The 16,651-nt window shown below is 45.3% G+C and overlaps 1 protein-coding gene across 1 annotated transcript in view; it reads right to left on the reverse strand.

The window, feature by feature from the left end:
• NBEA (neurobeachin) overlaps positions 1–16,640 on the reverse strand; it is a gene marked incomplete at its 5' end in the record, with an annotated part of 985,874 nt that extends 969,234 nt beyond the window's left edge. The window contains one exon of the mRNA XM_042782600.1: positions 16,503–16,640. Coding sequence (XP_042638534.1) covers positions 16,503–16,640 — 138 coding nt within the window. The remainder of the gene's footprint in view (positions 1–16,502) is intronic.
• Positions 16,641–16,651: the final 11 nt, after the last annotated feature.

Genomic DNA, 16,651 nt, shown 5'->3' on the forward strand with positions numbered 1-16,651 from the left:
ATGTGAACTGCTGTATGAAAAGTGAATTTACTCTGTAAATCTTCACCCAAATCAAAATAAAATTTAAAAAAAATGTGGAAGGCAACATTTAAAATTGATTTTAATAATACATTTTATTTAACTCAATATATTCAAAATATCACTTCCCCATGTAAGCAGCATCAGGTGTGATTGCACACTGCCAGCACACCTCAACTCAGAGCAGCGGCACTGCCAGTGTCCACCCGCCACCAGACTGCACAGCTCTCAACAGACCTAGGCTTCTTTCAAAACTCAGCTCCTGCATCACCACCTTTATAAAGCCTTCCCTGGGACTCTGGGTAGCTTTGAACCTTCTGTGTGGCCCACTGTCCCCTAATGTATCGACCACTGAATTCACCCATTCCATTACTGTCCTTGTCACCTCCACAGTATTAGAAACTGCACAGCAGGGACCACGTGTCCTCAGTCCCCACCATTACACACAGGAAGGATGCAATAACTACTTGTGGAATAAAATGGATACAAGGGCAGACATGGAATTAGACTGAAAATGAATACGCATGCGCAGACCCGACAGGCTGGCGTTTAAATGGAGTTGCTGGCGGGTGCTGTCCAGCAACTCTGACTCTCAGCCACTGTATACAGTAGGTGCCGCCCCACGGCACCTCCCCTCCCCGGCTGGAATCCTCAGGAGAGTGCCAGGGGTTTTCTCCCATGGAGCAACTGGCGGGTTTGAACTGCCAACCTTTCAGTTAGCAGCCAAGTATTAACCATTGCACCACCGGGCGACTTGCCATGTAAATTGTGATGAGGGCGAGGTGGAAGGAAAGGAACTACAAACAAGTGGGGAGAAAACTGAGATGCTAGTAACAAGCAAGGAAACAGATCACCTGCAAATTAACCCTTACACGCCATCCTGACTAACTGAATTGCAATTATAGAATGATACAATTCACTAACGTTGTTGTTGTTATTATGTGCCGTTGAGTCATCTCCAACTCATAGTGACCCCTCCTTGGGTTTCTGAGGCAGTATCACTACGGAAGTAGATTGCCCAATCTTCCTTTCAAGGAGTGGCTGGTGGGTTTGAACCGCCAGCCTTCTGGTTAGCAGTCAAATGCCTTAGGCACTGCACCACCAGAGTTCCCATAGGAAACACTAATGTCTGACCATGTCCTACTCACAGTATAAAGCAAAACCCTGTAAGGTGTCTGTCTTTTCTTCAGAAATTAACTTTATTAGAGTCTTTAACAACAATATATGCCACAAATATGATATATCTAATTACTAAATTTTATTCCCATAAACTATTAATCTATTTCCATAGTGATACTGCCTCGGAAACCCAAGGAGGGGTCGCTATGAGTCAGGTCCGACTCGATGGCACACAACAACAACAACAACAACATACCTTTCACCAGCCACTCCACGGAAGGAGGGTTGGGCAATCTACTTCCATAGTGACACTGCCTCGGAAACCCAAGGAGGGGTCACTATGAGTCGGGTCTGACTCGATGGCACATAACAACAACAACAATATACCTTTATTCATTTTACACTCAAAGATAATTAATTAAAGTTCTAAATATCGAGCACACCATCATACTGATCCAAAACTACACCCCCTCTCCCCAGAGTGGGACTCTTGGTTGGGATTGTCTACATCCCATCCTTTCTAAGCAGGTCATCTTCAGTTCACTTCAGAGTTTGGCAGAACAATTTTTCAGTGTAATTGGGTTCAGCTGTCATTGTGAATGACCCTTTGTCATGCAGTAACTAAAATACATTAGTTTACCTTTTCGAGTGCAGATCACTAATCAGGTTAAACATTATTTCTAGGATTAAAAACAACAACAACAATATAATTAATGAAAGAACCCATCAAATGTGAGTAAAATTTACTTGCTCGCAATACTTCCTATAAAGATACATAAAGGAGTATTTTCACAGGGAAATATGTGTCTTCACAGCCACTCAACCTACCCCTAAGATAAGTCAGCCACCCTAAAAATAATTGTTGTGAACCTAAGGTTCCCCAGCCATTGGGGCAACCTTGTTGCACTGTGACCAATTAGTGTAGTTGGTCCCTGTGCAGTGCTACTGAAACCAAGGAAAGGGGTGACATTTGCACTTGATTCTCATTTCAGCCCATGGTTAAAAGACTGCACCTACAACCCCAGCCAATCACCCATCTCTGCCGGGTGTGTGACGTAAACACGTAAACACGAAAGCGAAAGAAGCGAGCTAGGGCATTCACACCTAAAGATCCCGCCAAATTCACAGCCTAGAAAGACCCAAGAACCCACCGCCACCGAGCAATTCTGACCTATGGAGGCCCTGCAGCATATCTCATACACAGGAACAAGCACTCCAAAGGGACGTGTAGGTGAAAAGCCACACTTTGGTCAAAACGAATCATTAAATTCCAACTCTTAAAAACCGTAACAAGTAAATACAGCATTATTACACGGATGATCCTTTGACCTGGCTTCTAACATTTTCAGAACAAAACAAATGGGAGAGGAAAAACAACATTTTGAAGAAATATTACTGTGGTCCACGTGTTCCCTGTCATAATATTAAAGAAATACAAGAAAAGAGCCTGAGTCAGACAGAAATGACTTGCTTTCTGGACTGTGTTCTGGGTCTACTACACCCTGTGACTGATTCATGTGGATCAAGAGCGTAGATGTCACACAGGAACGTGGTCTCAGAGCACCTCAGCCACGCTATCCATGGAGACTGGTCTGGAGCTATATCTCTTACTGACCTTTAAAATGCCATGTTTAAATTAAAAACTCCTTTTCTTTATTAATACTAACGCCTGCTTATTGAAGAAAAAGTGTGCTGGATAAAAAAAAAAAAAAAATCACCACCGTTGTATAGCATTATTTAAAACAATTCCCACAGTAAGGCAGTAGCTAAGTGAACATGGTATGTTAAAAACAGTCTTCAAATGTAATCAGATTATTCATTTGGAGGCATTCATTTCCCAATAGAAGTGTCTAGATCCATTGCTGGTCAGATCTGGTCAATAATAACACTTTCAAAATGTGACTGCTCCCCTCTTAGTGAAACAACAGATGAACCCACAAAATAGAGGCTGTTACCTTCATCTTGAGCTGGTGCTCCACTAGGAAACTATCTACAAGACCCAAAGGACAACAATGACTCCACAAAGGAGGGACAACAAGGGACAGGAAGACTAGAGCAAATCAAGGGTAGTCAAGAGAATACTGGCGCCTTGTGAAAAGTGGAGCCCACATCGATGAGCAACTTGTGTGAAAACTGGCACAAGGGAGCCTCATTAGCCGTGTAAACTTGCCATGAAAGCACAATGCAACAGTATTTTTAAAAACATCACAGCTCCATTAGAGTACTGCATTAAACTGGTTTGGTTTGGTTTTCTTTTTCTGCAAATTATCAGTGGTGTTTCAGAGACTAGGTTAATAGAGCAATTTCAAAATAATATGAGTGACTGCTTTTAGACAATGCCTGGTTACCACCAGACCTCACGTCTCCTCTGTCATCCCAGTCTCCTGCACACGGATACAAGGTACCATAAAGGAGCAGTCAGTTTCTGCCAGCAAGAGTCAAACAGTGCAAACGGACAGACTACTGTGTGAGTGGCTCCTGAGCTGCTCAGATGCCCAGGTGCCTTACCACTCACGGAAACCCTGCCAAACCAAGTGAAATAAACATGATTCTGATGCTCATATTCCACGTGACATTTGTGTACAAAAAGGCTTTAATAAGAGCAAAACATTGCTACCTCTGAAAACCTGATCATCAGGATTTCAAACGGCAGAAATCCCATGCTAGAAATGAAAGTGACCCCATCAGCTGATTTTTACCCACTGGGCTCAACTCTCTCTTCTGAGCTGTGATCCACAAAAGGCAGTCCTCGCTAGCCTTTGCCAGCGAGGGTCATTCCTGTTCTTTACAGGCGTCATACATCCAGCATTTATCAAGTGCAACTGCTCTGCAACAATCTAAAACATAGTTCTTTCAGCAGTCAAAACGAGAGGTTGATGGGAAAAGCCCATGTTGCTGAAATCCAAGAGCCAATACTGTCAGGAGTCAGAGGACCAAGTAGAGACCAACACAAGACTGGCCCTGACGTCACTCAAAGACTGTATGTCATGAATTCACCACCTCCCTGAGCCAGCATGGGGGCTAAATACAAAATAAAGTCATGAGCATTTGCAAAATAAATCAAGACTTCCACAAGAAGAAATAAAGTTCAGCTAAGTTACTGGAGCTTATAGTTAGCATAGGAGCCTTGGTGGTGCAGTGATTAAGCACTTAACTGCTAACCAAAAAGTCAGCGGTTTGAACCCAGCTACTCCATGGGAGAAAGGTGTGGCAGTATGCTTCCACAAAAATTATACAGCCACGGAAACCCCATGGGGCAGCTCTCCCCCATCCTACAGGTCGCTGTGACTCAGACTCCGCTTGCATTTTCTCTGTGCCTCTGCAACGCCATGCTGGTTTTTTTTAACCACTGTAGTTCTTCTGTTCATTCTTCTATTGCTTATGCTGAACTCTGAGTTACGTGAGCACAGGGACTGTGTTGTTCTTTTTTATATACCAGTGAGTATCTTGACTCTGGCAACAGAACACTGGGTTAGGGTTACTCAGTAATGTATTTAATCATCATCTTAAATATTCTGGGCCTAATTCTGAGTTATATATATATGCTTTCAAAGGAAAGTTCTAAACTGTAACTTCAAATGGCTGAAGAAGTGGAACTGCAGGTATCATGACAAACTGAAAAAAGTGCTGGCTGGGAGGCAGGGGACCCAGGTGCTCATTCCGGTCTGTAAAATCGGTCTGACCCTCACCTGCCAAAGCCCCGGTTCCACGCCTATGCACACGACAGACGTGGGCAAGATGCCAGTCTCCACACCTAAGCAAATGACAGAGATGGGCACGATGCCAGATCTAAAAGCACTACTACCCATGCCAGACATCAAAATCTGTCTTTCCTCCCTCCCTCAAAAAAAGAAAAGCAGAAATGCTCAAGCAAGAGACAAACACACAAGTTCAAAGATCAGAAAAGCTTTAAAAGGATTTATACCCAAGCCAAAAATGACCAACAACAGCCCAGTAACTGTATCAAAGATGAAAAAAATATTCATTCGAAGTAAAGCTCACTAAGTGCCACAAAATGCCAGGTTCTGTGTTAAGTACTCAGGAGACAAAGGTGAAGCAGATAATATCTGGTCCTCTGGGGAGTCAGTTTCCAGAACAATCTGACAAGTAAACAATTAAAATACATGTGCTGAATCTGCATCGGTAGAAAATGCTAGGGAAGGCCTGCCCAGCACAACAGCCTTCAGGAGCCGTCGGGCAAAGGGGGACCTCAGCAGCGGTAAGAGTGAGGTCTGGACATCTCAGCAGGAGCTCTTGAGACAAAATATGGAAAAATTTGTTAACTTGAGAAGTTCGGTAATTATTCGGTAAGTAATAGTTAATACATTACAATAAAAGAAACATTCTTCCATTGATAATTCATACCTCCTAAGGTTTTAAAACTAATGTAAATACTTAAAAATTTAACAGCAAGAACTTGGAAAAGGTAATCCCATTGTAATTAATGAGACCAATTAGGTGAGATAATTGTATGATATTTTTATAATAAAACATCATTTGTCTAACGACAGCTGAAGATACTTAGGTTTCTCTTGGAAAGGCATCAAGGGCCTTGACGTCACTGAAGATTTCTTGTTACAGCTCTGCTATAAACTGTGTGGCCGCCATGTCTAGACGTGTTTCCTGCTCTCAGATGAGGGATGATACAACCGAGCCCCCCCCCAAGTCTACTCAAGATGCTTTAACGAGAGAATCCATGTCTTATCCTAACACGGCATCTGACACGCAAGGATCCGATCAACGCAAGCTGCTGTCATCACTGTCAGCAGCATCATTATCAAAGGAAGCGGTGTGCTCTAATTACCAACAACTTGGAAGCAAGATCTAGCTCCGAGTCTGCCTCTCAGCCACTTCGAAACTAGACCACCCCTTCAGCTCAGCCGCAGTTTATTCTATTAAACTCCCATTTACTTCTGAAGGGATTGGGAGAGGATATTAACAGACAAAAACAAGAAATCTATAACTGTCGATTCTCTCCCCAGATGTAGAAAATATTTAATACTACTAGAAATATTTATAGACTTTTTTTTAACCAACTGCAGAGTATTTGTTAGAAAATAAAAGTATCGCCCAAACAGAAATACATCTAGGCAGTTACACTTCCACAAAATTTGATTAATTAACGTTTGCTCTACATCAGTGAAGTGAGAGAGGGATGCAATGATTGGCAACAGTATTAACCAGCGTCCCGAACAGCTCCCCCGCTCCTGGAACCCATCTGTTCCGTCTGAGAGCATACGGAATATCCAGCGGTTCTTCATGCAACCGTCTCTACAAGGAACCAAATGGACTTTTTCGATATAGCCAGTCCCCAGGTTAAAGTGTCTGACTAGGGACAATTTGTACTTGCCGTTGAATGTTATGTAAAATCTACCCTCACACTGAAACGACTGAACTAACCCCTACTTGTAACAAATGCTTCATCTCAATCACCTTCACCTGCTTCATGTGCAGCTTTTAAATCACTGAAAATGCTTCCAGGCTTTCCTTGCACTAAAGCGAGGCTAACTGAGAAGCCTATGCACCTCCTGCAACTGACCTACAGATTCCTAAAAACAAAACTGGGAACAGGTCCCGTCTGTGACCCAGGGACTGCCGTAGAAATAAATATATTGATACATATGATTATTTTAGTTCAAGGTGATATGTATAATTTGCCTACTAAAGCAGTACAAAATTTAAAGCCAATTACCACTTATAATGCTGTATAATCAATTATTTCCAAAAATTCAAGCACAGCTCACATTATAGTTCTTGCTATTCACTTTCGTGCACAAATCCATGAACTCCTCCCGTGCTCACGTGTGTCCTCTGAACTTGTCCTGAGGCCTCCGTGGAAAGCACTCCCCGCCGCTGGATCCGCTGCCTCAGCCTGGATGACCTTTCCCGCCAACATCATCTCTGCCTACAACACTAGCTAGCCTTTGGGATCATTTCTAAGCAGCTACATTTTGTTCAGTATTTGAGAAGAACTCCAGCTGTGGAATCTGAAGGCCTGGCCGGGGGGTGGAGTCCCAGCTCTGCTACTTAACACATGCAGACTTGGTCTGGAGGGCAGTGCTGGCTCCGAGGCAGAATTCCTGCCTTCTGTGGTGTCTGATTCCAGCCAGTGCGCTTCAAGCGCAGCCCCCGCCGTCTGTCAGTGGGGGCTTCTGTGTCGCTGTGATGCTCAACACGTTTCAGCAGCGCTTCCAGACTAAAGGACTAGGAAGAAAGGCCTGGAGACCTAGTTCCAAAAATCAACCACTGAAAACCCTCTGAGCGATGTTTCTTTCTGCTGTTCATGGAGTTCCCACGGGCAAGGGTCGACCTGATTGCTGCCAACAACAATAAACCTGACCCTGTTTCTGTAAAAATAGAATGATGTCTATACAAAGGGCTGACTCGGAGAATTAGATAACACAATGCAATGTCACAAGTACACTGTGAACAGTTAAGAACTACTACAAATGATGTTGTTGTTGTTGTTATGTGCCGTCGAGTCGGCCCCGACTCATAGCGACCCCTCCTTGGGTTTCCGAGGCAGTATCACTACGGAAGTAGGATTGCCCAACCTTCCTTCCAAGGAGTGGCTGGTGGGTTTGAACCGCCAGCCTTCTGGTTAGCAGTCAAGCACTTTAGGCACTATGCTACCAGAGCTCCGTTATTATTTTCTAAGGCAAAGCAATCATAGTGTTTTTAATCCTCTGAACTTGCTCTGGTGGCACAGTGGTTAAAACCTTTTGGCTGCTAACCCAAAGGTGGTGTTGTTACGTGTCACTGAGTCGGATCCAACTCATAGCAACCCCTCCTTGGGTTTCTGAGGCTGTATCACTATGGAAGCAGATTGCCCAACCTTCCTTCCGAGGAGTGGCTGGTGGGTTTAAACCACCAGCCTTCTGGTTAGCAGTCAAGTGCCTTAGGCATTATGCTACCAGAGCTCTTATGCGGTTGGAATCTACCAGCTGCTTCCTGGGAAAAAGCTGAAGCAGTCTGCTTCCCTAATGATTTATGGCTTTGGAAACCCTATGGGGCAGTTTGGATTGGGCTCTGCTTCTGTAAAGATTGACAGCCCTGGAAACCCTGTGGGGCAGTTCCACTCTGTCCTCTAGGGGCGCTGTGGGTCAGAATGGACTCCACGGCAGTGGGTGTGGTTTGGGCTTTGCTTCTGTGAAGACTGACAGCCTGGGAAACCCTCTGGGGCAGTTCCACCCTGTCCTCTATGGATGCTGCAAGTTGGAACTGACTCCAGGCAGTGGGGTAACCTGTCCTTGAGGTCTGTAACCTGAGTAGTCTCCCAAGTGTTTACGCTAATCTTGCAGAGGCAGTGGTACTTGCCTAGGATCACAGTTGGTGTCCTACTCCATCCACACGTGACCTTCATCCCTACATGGGAAGGATGGAAAAGACAGATGGGATCACAGGCTTAGGAGCATCTTGCTTCACGGCTACACCTGCCCCCCCTTCACTGTGTGGCATCACCTCGCTCCGCCTCCAGGCTGAAATCTTCCTGTCCTGAGCACTGTTCTCGGCCAGGCCTAAGGGTGCTTTCTCCTTGGCAGCACTTCATCCTATGACAATACAGGACTTCTCAGCCCACGCACCCAGCCCCACACAACAGACAATGGTAAAAGGAACACACGGGTAATGCCAGGCAGCGAGCCTCGCTCTCTCACTGAAAGCCCGCACTACTGGTGGAAGGAGCAATGGAGGCACGGGTGATACTGTGAGTGCGCACATCTCCACGACCTCTGAAGACCTCACCACGCACCTTCCTCCATGGCCATGTCCGAAAGGGTCACGGATGGAGAGGTCCCTTCTAGCAGCTGTACTGCTCAAGTGGTCCACTACCTGTTACTGAAGCATCAAGAGCTCAGAGCTGCCTACAAGGGACAGGAGTCCAGGCCTTGCTTGGTTTACCAGGCTCCAGGCTTCTCCACAAGTCCAGCTTCTCTCCAACCTCAGTACCACGGTCAAGTTATTTCAGTCCTGTGGAATTAGCAACAAACGCCAGAGGCCTTGTGGACCACAACACACCAATCCAAATTTCAGCTTTTGAGTCTTAGCCTCACAGCAACAGGCCTTCGCAGGAACTACTCTAATCCCCTTGGCCATGGGCTTAATGAGGTGTTGGGGAAAAGCTTGGAAAACAGAACCTTGTTCCAATTTAAGCTCCTGCCTGTCCTCTCCACAGTGTTAGAATGGGGTCAAAAATGTGAGCTTTCCCACTGTGCACAGCCCCTGAGACTGCTTCCTGCTGTTCTGGGGACAGTGACAGGCAGAAAGAGCCTCCCTTACCTGTACGACTTCTACCCTGTTCCCTCTCAACTTGGATGTAGCAAGCTGGGACCAAAGCTAATCACTCCTTCACGACCTTATCAAAGACCCCAAAACCCTACCAAAGCCACTGTCATTGAGTGGATTCCGATGTATAGTGACCTTTTAAGACAGATCTGCCCCATAGGGTTTCCAAGGCTGGAAATCTTTACAGAAGCAGACTACCACATCTTTCTTCCATGGAGCAGCAGCAAGTGGGTTCGAACCACCAACTTTTTGGTTAGCAGCCACATGCTTTAAACCACTGTGCCACCAGAACTCCTTCAAAGACCCCAAGAAGTGGCCAAAATACTCCTGCCTCCTCAAAGTACTTCTCCAGGCAAAGGCAATAAAGGGGAGAAAGTGACCTCTTCTCTGCAATCCTTAAGAGGAGCTCGTGGGGATGGCAAAATCCTCACTGCCTCGCACTCCATTTCGGCATTTACCATCTGTCCCTTACAATGTCCCATTTCCGGTTACTAATATCTCTGCCAGTGAGGATTCTTCCAGTTGACAAGAGACAAAAATCCAAATTACGCTGACCTAAAGCTAATCATAATAAAAATAAAGCTTTGAAAAGAAAATTTAATGGCTAGAAGCCATCACCACAGACACAGAGAATGTCAGGTGCTCCAACAGAACTAAGAAGCCATGTCTCTCTCTTGGCTTCTCACCACTTAAGTTCTAGGAGAGGCACCCCCAGGTGTAGGCTGGGTCTACAACTTCAGCATCTCCAACAGAGACAGTTCCAGCAGAGGTCCAGGGTGACTGGGGCTACCCTGAGTGAAATGCTCTTCCCCAAGCCAATCACCACAGGGGAAGAAGTCAACCCCACCTAAAGCAGACGAACTCAGAACGAGGGATGAACATTTCCCCAAAGGAAGACTCAAGTACGTTACCAGAAGGGTGAAGGCATGCTAGATAGACAAAAACAAGAGACGTCCGCTATGCTTGGTGATACGACAAATGCTAACAGTACTTTTTAATCTCGATTCAATGCGTCCTGTTTTCTTTGTCAAGAATAACATGATCTATTGTTATCTGCTTATAAAGATGATAATCATAGATTTACCGAAAAGACCTAAGTTTTTACCAATTTCTGACTTGTTCCCAGATGCAGTACAAAATAACATTAGACACATGGTAATGCCTCCACTAACGCATAACATCTACAGACAACACACATTTCTAGTTGTAGGCACAACATGTGAGATTTCCATGTCTAACTTATTTGGGGATGCTGGGTTCTAGACTCTACTCTTGAACACGATTTCAGAAACGTGTCAACTACTACCTAATTACACTCAGAATGCACTTAACTTATCCAAAAGCCAGAAATACAAAAGATAAACATAATAAGATCTGGCTCCTGCCACATGGAGCTCACAGCCTAAGGGACACATAAGCCACTGCAATATTCAAACCAAAACCAAACTCACTGCCATTGAGTCAATTCTGACTCACAGCAAGCCTCACTGGGTTTCCGAGGCAGTAAATCTTCACAGAAGTAGAGTGCTCAATGGAGCATCTTGTGGGTTTGAACCACCAACCTTATGATTGGCAGTCAAATACCTTATTCACTACATCAGAGCTAGAGAATGATAAAGATTTAAAAAAAAAAAAAAAACACCACTGTTGAGTCGATTCTGTCTCATGGCAACCCGTTAGGATAGAGGAGAACTGCCCCATAAAGTTTCCAAGGCTGTCATCTTCACAGAAGCAGACTGCCACATCTTCCTCCAGTAGAGCCACTTGTGGTTTCGAACCACAAGCCTTTTGGTTAGCAGCCAAATGCTTTAACCACTGTGCCACTAGAGCTCTTTAGGTAACGTAAAAGAGTTTTGGTAACATAGTGCCTAAGGCACTTGACTGCTAACCAGACGGCTGGCAGTTCAAACCCACCAGCCACTCCTCAGAAGGAAGGTTGGGCAATATACTTCCATAGTGATATCGCCTCAGAAACCCAAGAAGGGGTCGCTAAGAGTCGGGTCTGACTCCATAGCACATAACAACAACAACAAAAGAGTTGTGCTGACAGTGCATAAACGTGAGAAATTCAGGCGAGAAATCAAAACCCTGTGAAACTGACTGATGCTGAGCAATATTTAAAGTCAACAGTCAAAAATCGAAAATGGTGGAGAACTGGATTTGATTTATAGCACAGCCACATCAGTGATCTAAAACTGGAGGCTGGGCCTGCTACAACCAATGAATCTCTTTAAATATGTGGGAAAAGTATAGTAAAAGAGGGGCTCTTGAGCAATTTTTAATTAAACTTTGCCAAAATTGACTAGCAATATAAAAACACTTATTTAAAATTAAGAAAACTTGATCATAGACTGGTTACAGAATATAAATCCAGTATCATTATGTGACAAAATTATTCTTCCTGTGAAAATCCTCAGAATCCCTTAAACTTCCAATAGTTACATGTGTATCCTGAATTTAAGTTTCCATACCCAATAGCAAGAATAAAATATAATCCGAGTTACTAAAAGGCTTACCAAACCAAAACCAAACGCACTGCCATGGAGTCGGATCTGACTCATAGCAACTTCTTGGGTTTCAGAGACGGTATCACTATGGAAATAAATTGCCCAACCCTCCTTCTGAGGAGTGGCTGGTGGGTTTGAACCGCCAGCCTTCTAATTAGCAGTCAAATGCCTTGGCACTATGCCACCAGAGCTCCTAAAAGGCATTACACAGCTTGCCACTCAGAATGTAAAAAACAAAATAATCAAAGAGAATATACTATTTTCCACAACTAAACATGCACTGATATATCTCACAGCAAATACTGAAAAATATTCTTCAGATTAAAACTCATAAAATTAAACTGTAGAAGATAGCTATTAAAAAAAAAAAAAAACTACTGTGAATGCCTTTGTACAATAAATACTAATCCCCTATCTTTGCTAAAAGTTAGTTTAAAATTGTGTTGTAAACAAAGGTGGCATGATATTTACATAGCATTTATCTTCAAGGAAGGAAAGATCTTATATAAATAGGTATTACCTGTGTTTATAGAGGAAGAAATAGATCAAAAAGTCTAGCTGGTCTATAACTGAAACAACCAACAAAATCCCTTTTCTATAGTTAAACTCATAATTATTCTTCCCAAAGCCAATGCTCGTTGATGGTCAGTTTCCTGCACTGGGAAAGCTGAACCCAAACTCCTTGAGGATACTTCACTGCAAAGTTATTTACAAATTAACTTATTTATCTTCCGAATACTATCCACCCTATATTTGAATGTTTGAAGTAAATTAAAATACCACTATACACAAACGCACTGCATCTATGATGAATATTCTTCATTTTATGTTCTCATTGTATTGGAGATTGCCCACTTGAGTAGTGGAATTGGAGCTCGTCCTCTTGATACAAAAGGAGAAAATTCCCAGCCACAGCCGTGTAAAAGAAGTCACACGCTGTACTGCATGCTTCAACTTTCCTCTGCAAAGCTGAATTCTTCCGGCAAGGCACATGAAAAACGGCAGCTGAAAGTGAGGAGCATTCCCACAGCATAGACGGGAAAACGTACAGGAGGGAAAAAAGAACAGTATGCTCACAGAGGTGACCGAGCCAACAGTACTTTTTAAAGTACAAACTGTTTTGTTTTTGAAATGTCACTAGTTCCTCTCCTTTCTTTTCTGTCATACAGGGCACTGTGCCAGATAACTCACTATCCACCTTGTTTTTATTTAATGTTTTAAATTGTTGTTTTTGTCGTTGTTATGTGCGGTCAAGTCGGACCTGACTCATAGCAATCCCTCCTCAGGTTTCCAAGGTGGTATCACTATGGAAGTAGATTGGCCCATCTTCCTTCCGAGGAGTGGCTGGTGGGTTTGAACCACCCGCCTTCTGGTTAGCAGTCAAGTGCTTCAGGCACTAATGGGCAATCTACTTCTGAAGTGATACTGCCTCGGAAACCCAAGGAGGGGTCGCCATGAGTCAGATTCGATTCGGCAGCAATGGGGATGTTTTAAATTAGGATAGAAAGTTGAGAAACTCATGTTAGAGGCAGTATTAGAAGCTTCCAATCTCTAACAAGTCACTGAGCATCTTAAATGGATTTTACTGATTAACATAAATAGAATTACATTTTGTTCAATTGTTTTTAAAAGTGCCTATAATTTCTAAATATTTTCAGCATCTGCTTAAACTTTCACATGACACTTTCATTATAAAATCAAAAAAACCAAACTCACTGCCGTCGAGTCGATCCTGACTCATAGCAACGCCTCCTTGGGTTTGCGAAGCAGTATCACTAAGGAAGTAGATTGCCCAACCTTCCATCTGAGGAGTGGCTGGTGGGTTTGAACTGCCAGCCTTCTGGTTAGCAGTCAAATGCCATAGGCACTACGCCACCAGAGCTCCCACAAGAACTACTACAAATGACCAATTCCTATTCCATAATCATTATAATGAACAATTTAGTAACAGCTCCTTTCATTAAGGACACTTTTCCCCAAAAGTGTCCACTCAAAAATCTACTTCAGCCTTTAAATATGTAAAAAGCAATTTGAAAATTTTTATTCCAAAGATCAATGCAGTTATAAGACCTTCGCTGGAGTTGGGGACATATCATTTCAGTGTTACTTTATTTCTAATGACTCTAATTAAGCATATAGGTAACATATATGAAATAATCTTTACAGTCTCAGACTTCACGCCAGGTGGTCAGTGCACAAAAGGGTTAAAATTTCTTCATATCCAAAGAAATACTTCACTTCCTTTCTGACTCTCCCATCCACACCGCCACCTATGAAGAAATGACCCGGCACAGACACTCCTGCTGCAGGCAGCACACACCTGCCAGCTTCCGGGCTCAGCTGCTTAGGTTACTTTTTATTTTTTTAACTTTTTATTGTGATCTGAGTCAAAGTTTACAAAGCACACTGGTTTTCCATTCCATGATTCATACACATTATATTTCGTGACATTCACTGCAACCCCCAAAATGTAACAGCTCTCTTCCCACTTCCTCCCTAAGGTTACCATTTCCCTGTGTCCTTTCCTATCGCTTCCTGGCCTCAGAGCTTTCTCCTTGGGCAATGCTGCCCTTCAGATCTCCTGAGGCTAACTGTTTCAAGGAGTGTACCCCTCTCTGCTGCTACTGGTCACCCACAGGCCTGGCTATTCCCCGGCTAACCAGGTGAAAATGTACCAAGTAAGCACCAAGTGCTTATTAAAATAACCTAGTATCACATCATCAAAGTGAAACTGGTACTGGGTAGATGAAAAGTGGAAGACATTCAAAATGCATAATATATAGAAATACAGTACCTGCTAACACACTTTAAGACTCACTCTCTTCTTAAAAAAATAAAAACCAAAACTAACCTCCTACATATAAACATGTAGCTAGTTAAACTACTGGAGTCAGTGTTTTGAAAAGCAACTTGTTGAATCACTATAGGGGCATTTCCCCCCAAGCTGCCATCGGCTTTGCCTGCTGATCTATTTGAAGAGGTGTTTTGTGTTTGAACAGCAAGAAAACCAGAAGGACCAAGCCTAATAGTCTCTCATCTTTGCCTAGATATACTAGCGGAAAGAAAAATACAACCAGCTTTCACTTTTCCACGAATTTTGACCCAGGACGCTGTCCAATCCATGTCTTCAGCACCGCCGCTGTGGCTAACAGCCTTCTTTTGGTTTTCCAGCGAAGCAAATACAAATCAGTGCTCAACCGAAAACTCAGGCTGCACGGGTGTAACCAAAACCCCCTGCCAGCAGGTTTTTAAATTCCTCTGACTCCACACCAAACACAGCAGTGAACGGATCGCTCGGGACACCCAACCCGTACAGTCTGTCCAAAAAGAGCTGCTGCCGAGGAAACGGTTGGAAAAGCCTTGCTGTAGCAAGAATCGCACTGACAAGGCACTAAAGATGAACGACTCTTAATCTCCTGCAATTTCGGATCCTTGGCCCCTGTGCCTTCCGTTCCTCCCCCAGACGTCCTGTCTGCTTCTTGGACGCTCTGGGGACCGTGCAGAGCGTGAAGTCATACGGGTCCTGCAGCAACTCTTCTCTCCCACGAAACCCCAACCCAGGGCTGCATGTAACACCTGCCCTTCCCGTCTCTGTCCATATGCCACGCTCGCGCTGGGAAGGCAACCATGGAAACCAACCTGTGTGAGCCGGTGCCCCCCCAGCGCAGCGGCCTGGGTGTGCGCACAGGCGCACACGCGCACGGCAAAGCCAGCAAGCAGGTGACAAAGGAGCAAAGACAGACTGCCTGCGAGGGGTCGGGGCGGGAGTCGGCCCCAGCCTGCCCGGGGACAGAGCCCAGAGGGCCGCCTCCTTTCCCCTTACTGAACACAGCCGCACAAGCTTCGCACATCTCAACAGCACCAAGACTGAGGCTCCAGGGACAAGGTTTCCGTCCCCAGAGACACAGTTACGGGGGAAGAACCCGGGCAGCGGGCTCTAAAGTCGCCCCCGAGCCTTCAGGGGAGGAAGGCTTCACTCCCCCGCCCCACCAGGGGTGGCGATGTGGGCGTCCCAGCGGGCTGCTCTGCTCGGGTGGCAGAAACCAGGGAGGGCAGGGAAGGAACACAGGAACTGTGGCCATGGGGACCAGAGAGGGAGGTCATGGGGACCAGAGAGGGAGGACATGGAACCAGAGAGGGAGGACGTGTGGACCAAGAGGGAGGCCATGGGACCAGGAGGAAGGACATGGGAACCAGAGAGAGAGTCCATAGAACCAGAAGGAGGCCATGGGAACCAGAGAGGGGGCATATGGAGACCAGAGAGGGAGGACATGGGACCGAGAGGGAGGCCATGGGACCGAGAGGGAGGCCGTGGGGACCGACAAGGAGGCCATGAGGACCGAGAGGGAGGACACGGGACCGAGAGGGAGGCCGTGAGCAGAAGGGCGGGCACAGAACTAGGGTGGAAGGATAATGAAGACCGGGAGGGAGGCCCTGAGCCCGGGAAGGTGGGCAGGACACGGGAGCCCAGGACGACCAGGAGGAAGCATGTGAGGCCGGGAGCGAGGCCCGGGGCCACGGAGCCCGGGCGCGGAGAGGACACGGGGGGCCGACGCGGGCCGCGCGCCTCCTTACCAGGTTCAGCACGGTCTCCACGATGTCCCGGTTGCTGACCTCGCCGACCTGTATGAGTCCGATCAGCACTGCGAATTTCATCCGGATGTTGCGGATCGGGACCGACGGGTTGATGACGCCCGCGGGGAGCACCACAGGCCCGGGCCCGG

The sequence above is a fragment of the Orycteropus afer genome, unplaced genomic scaffold (assembly GCF_000298275.1).
Source record: "Orycteropus afer afer isolate SDZICR_OR568_19922 unplaced genomic scaffold, OryAfe1.0 scaffold00384, whole genome shotgun sequence".
NCBI classification, from domain to species: Eukaryota; Metazoa; Chordata; class Mammalia; order Tubulidentata; family Orycteropodidae; genus Orycteropus; species Orycteropus afer.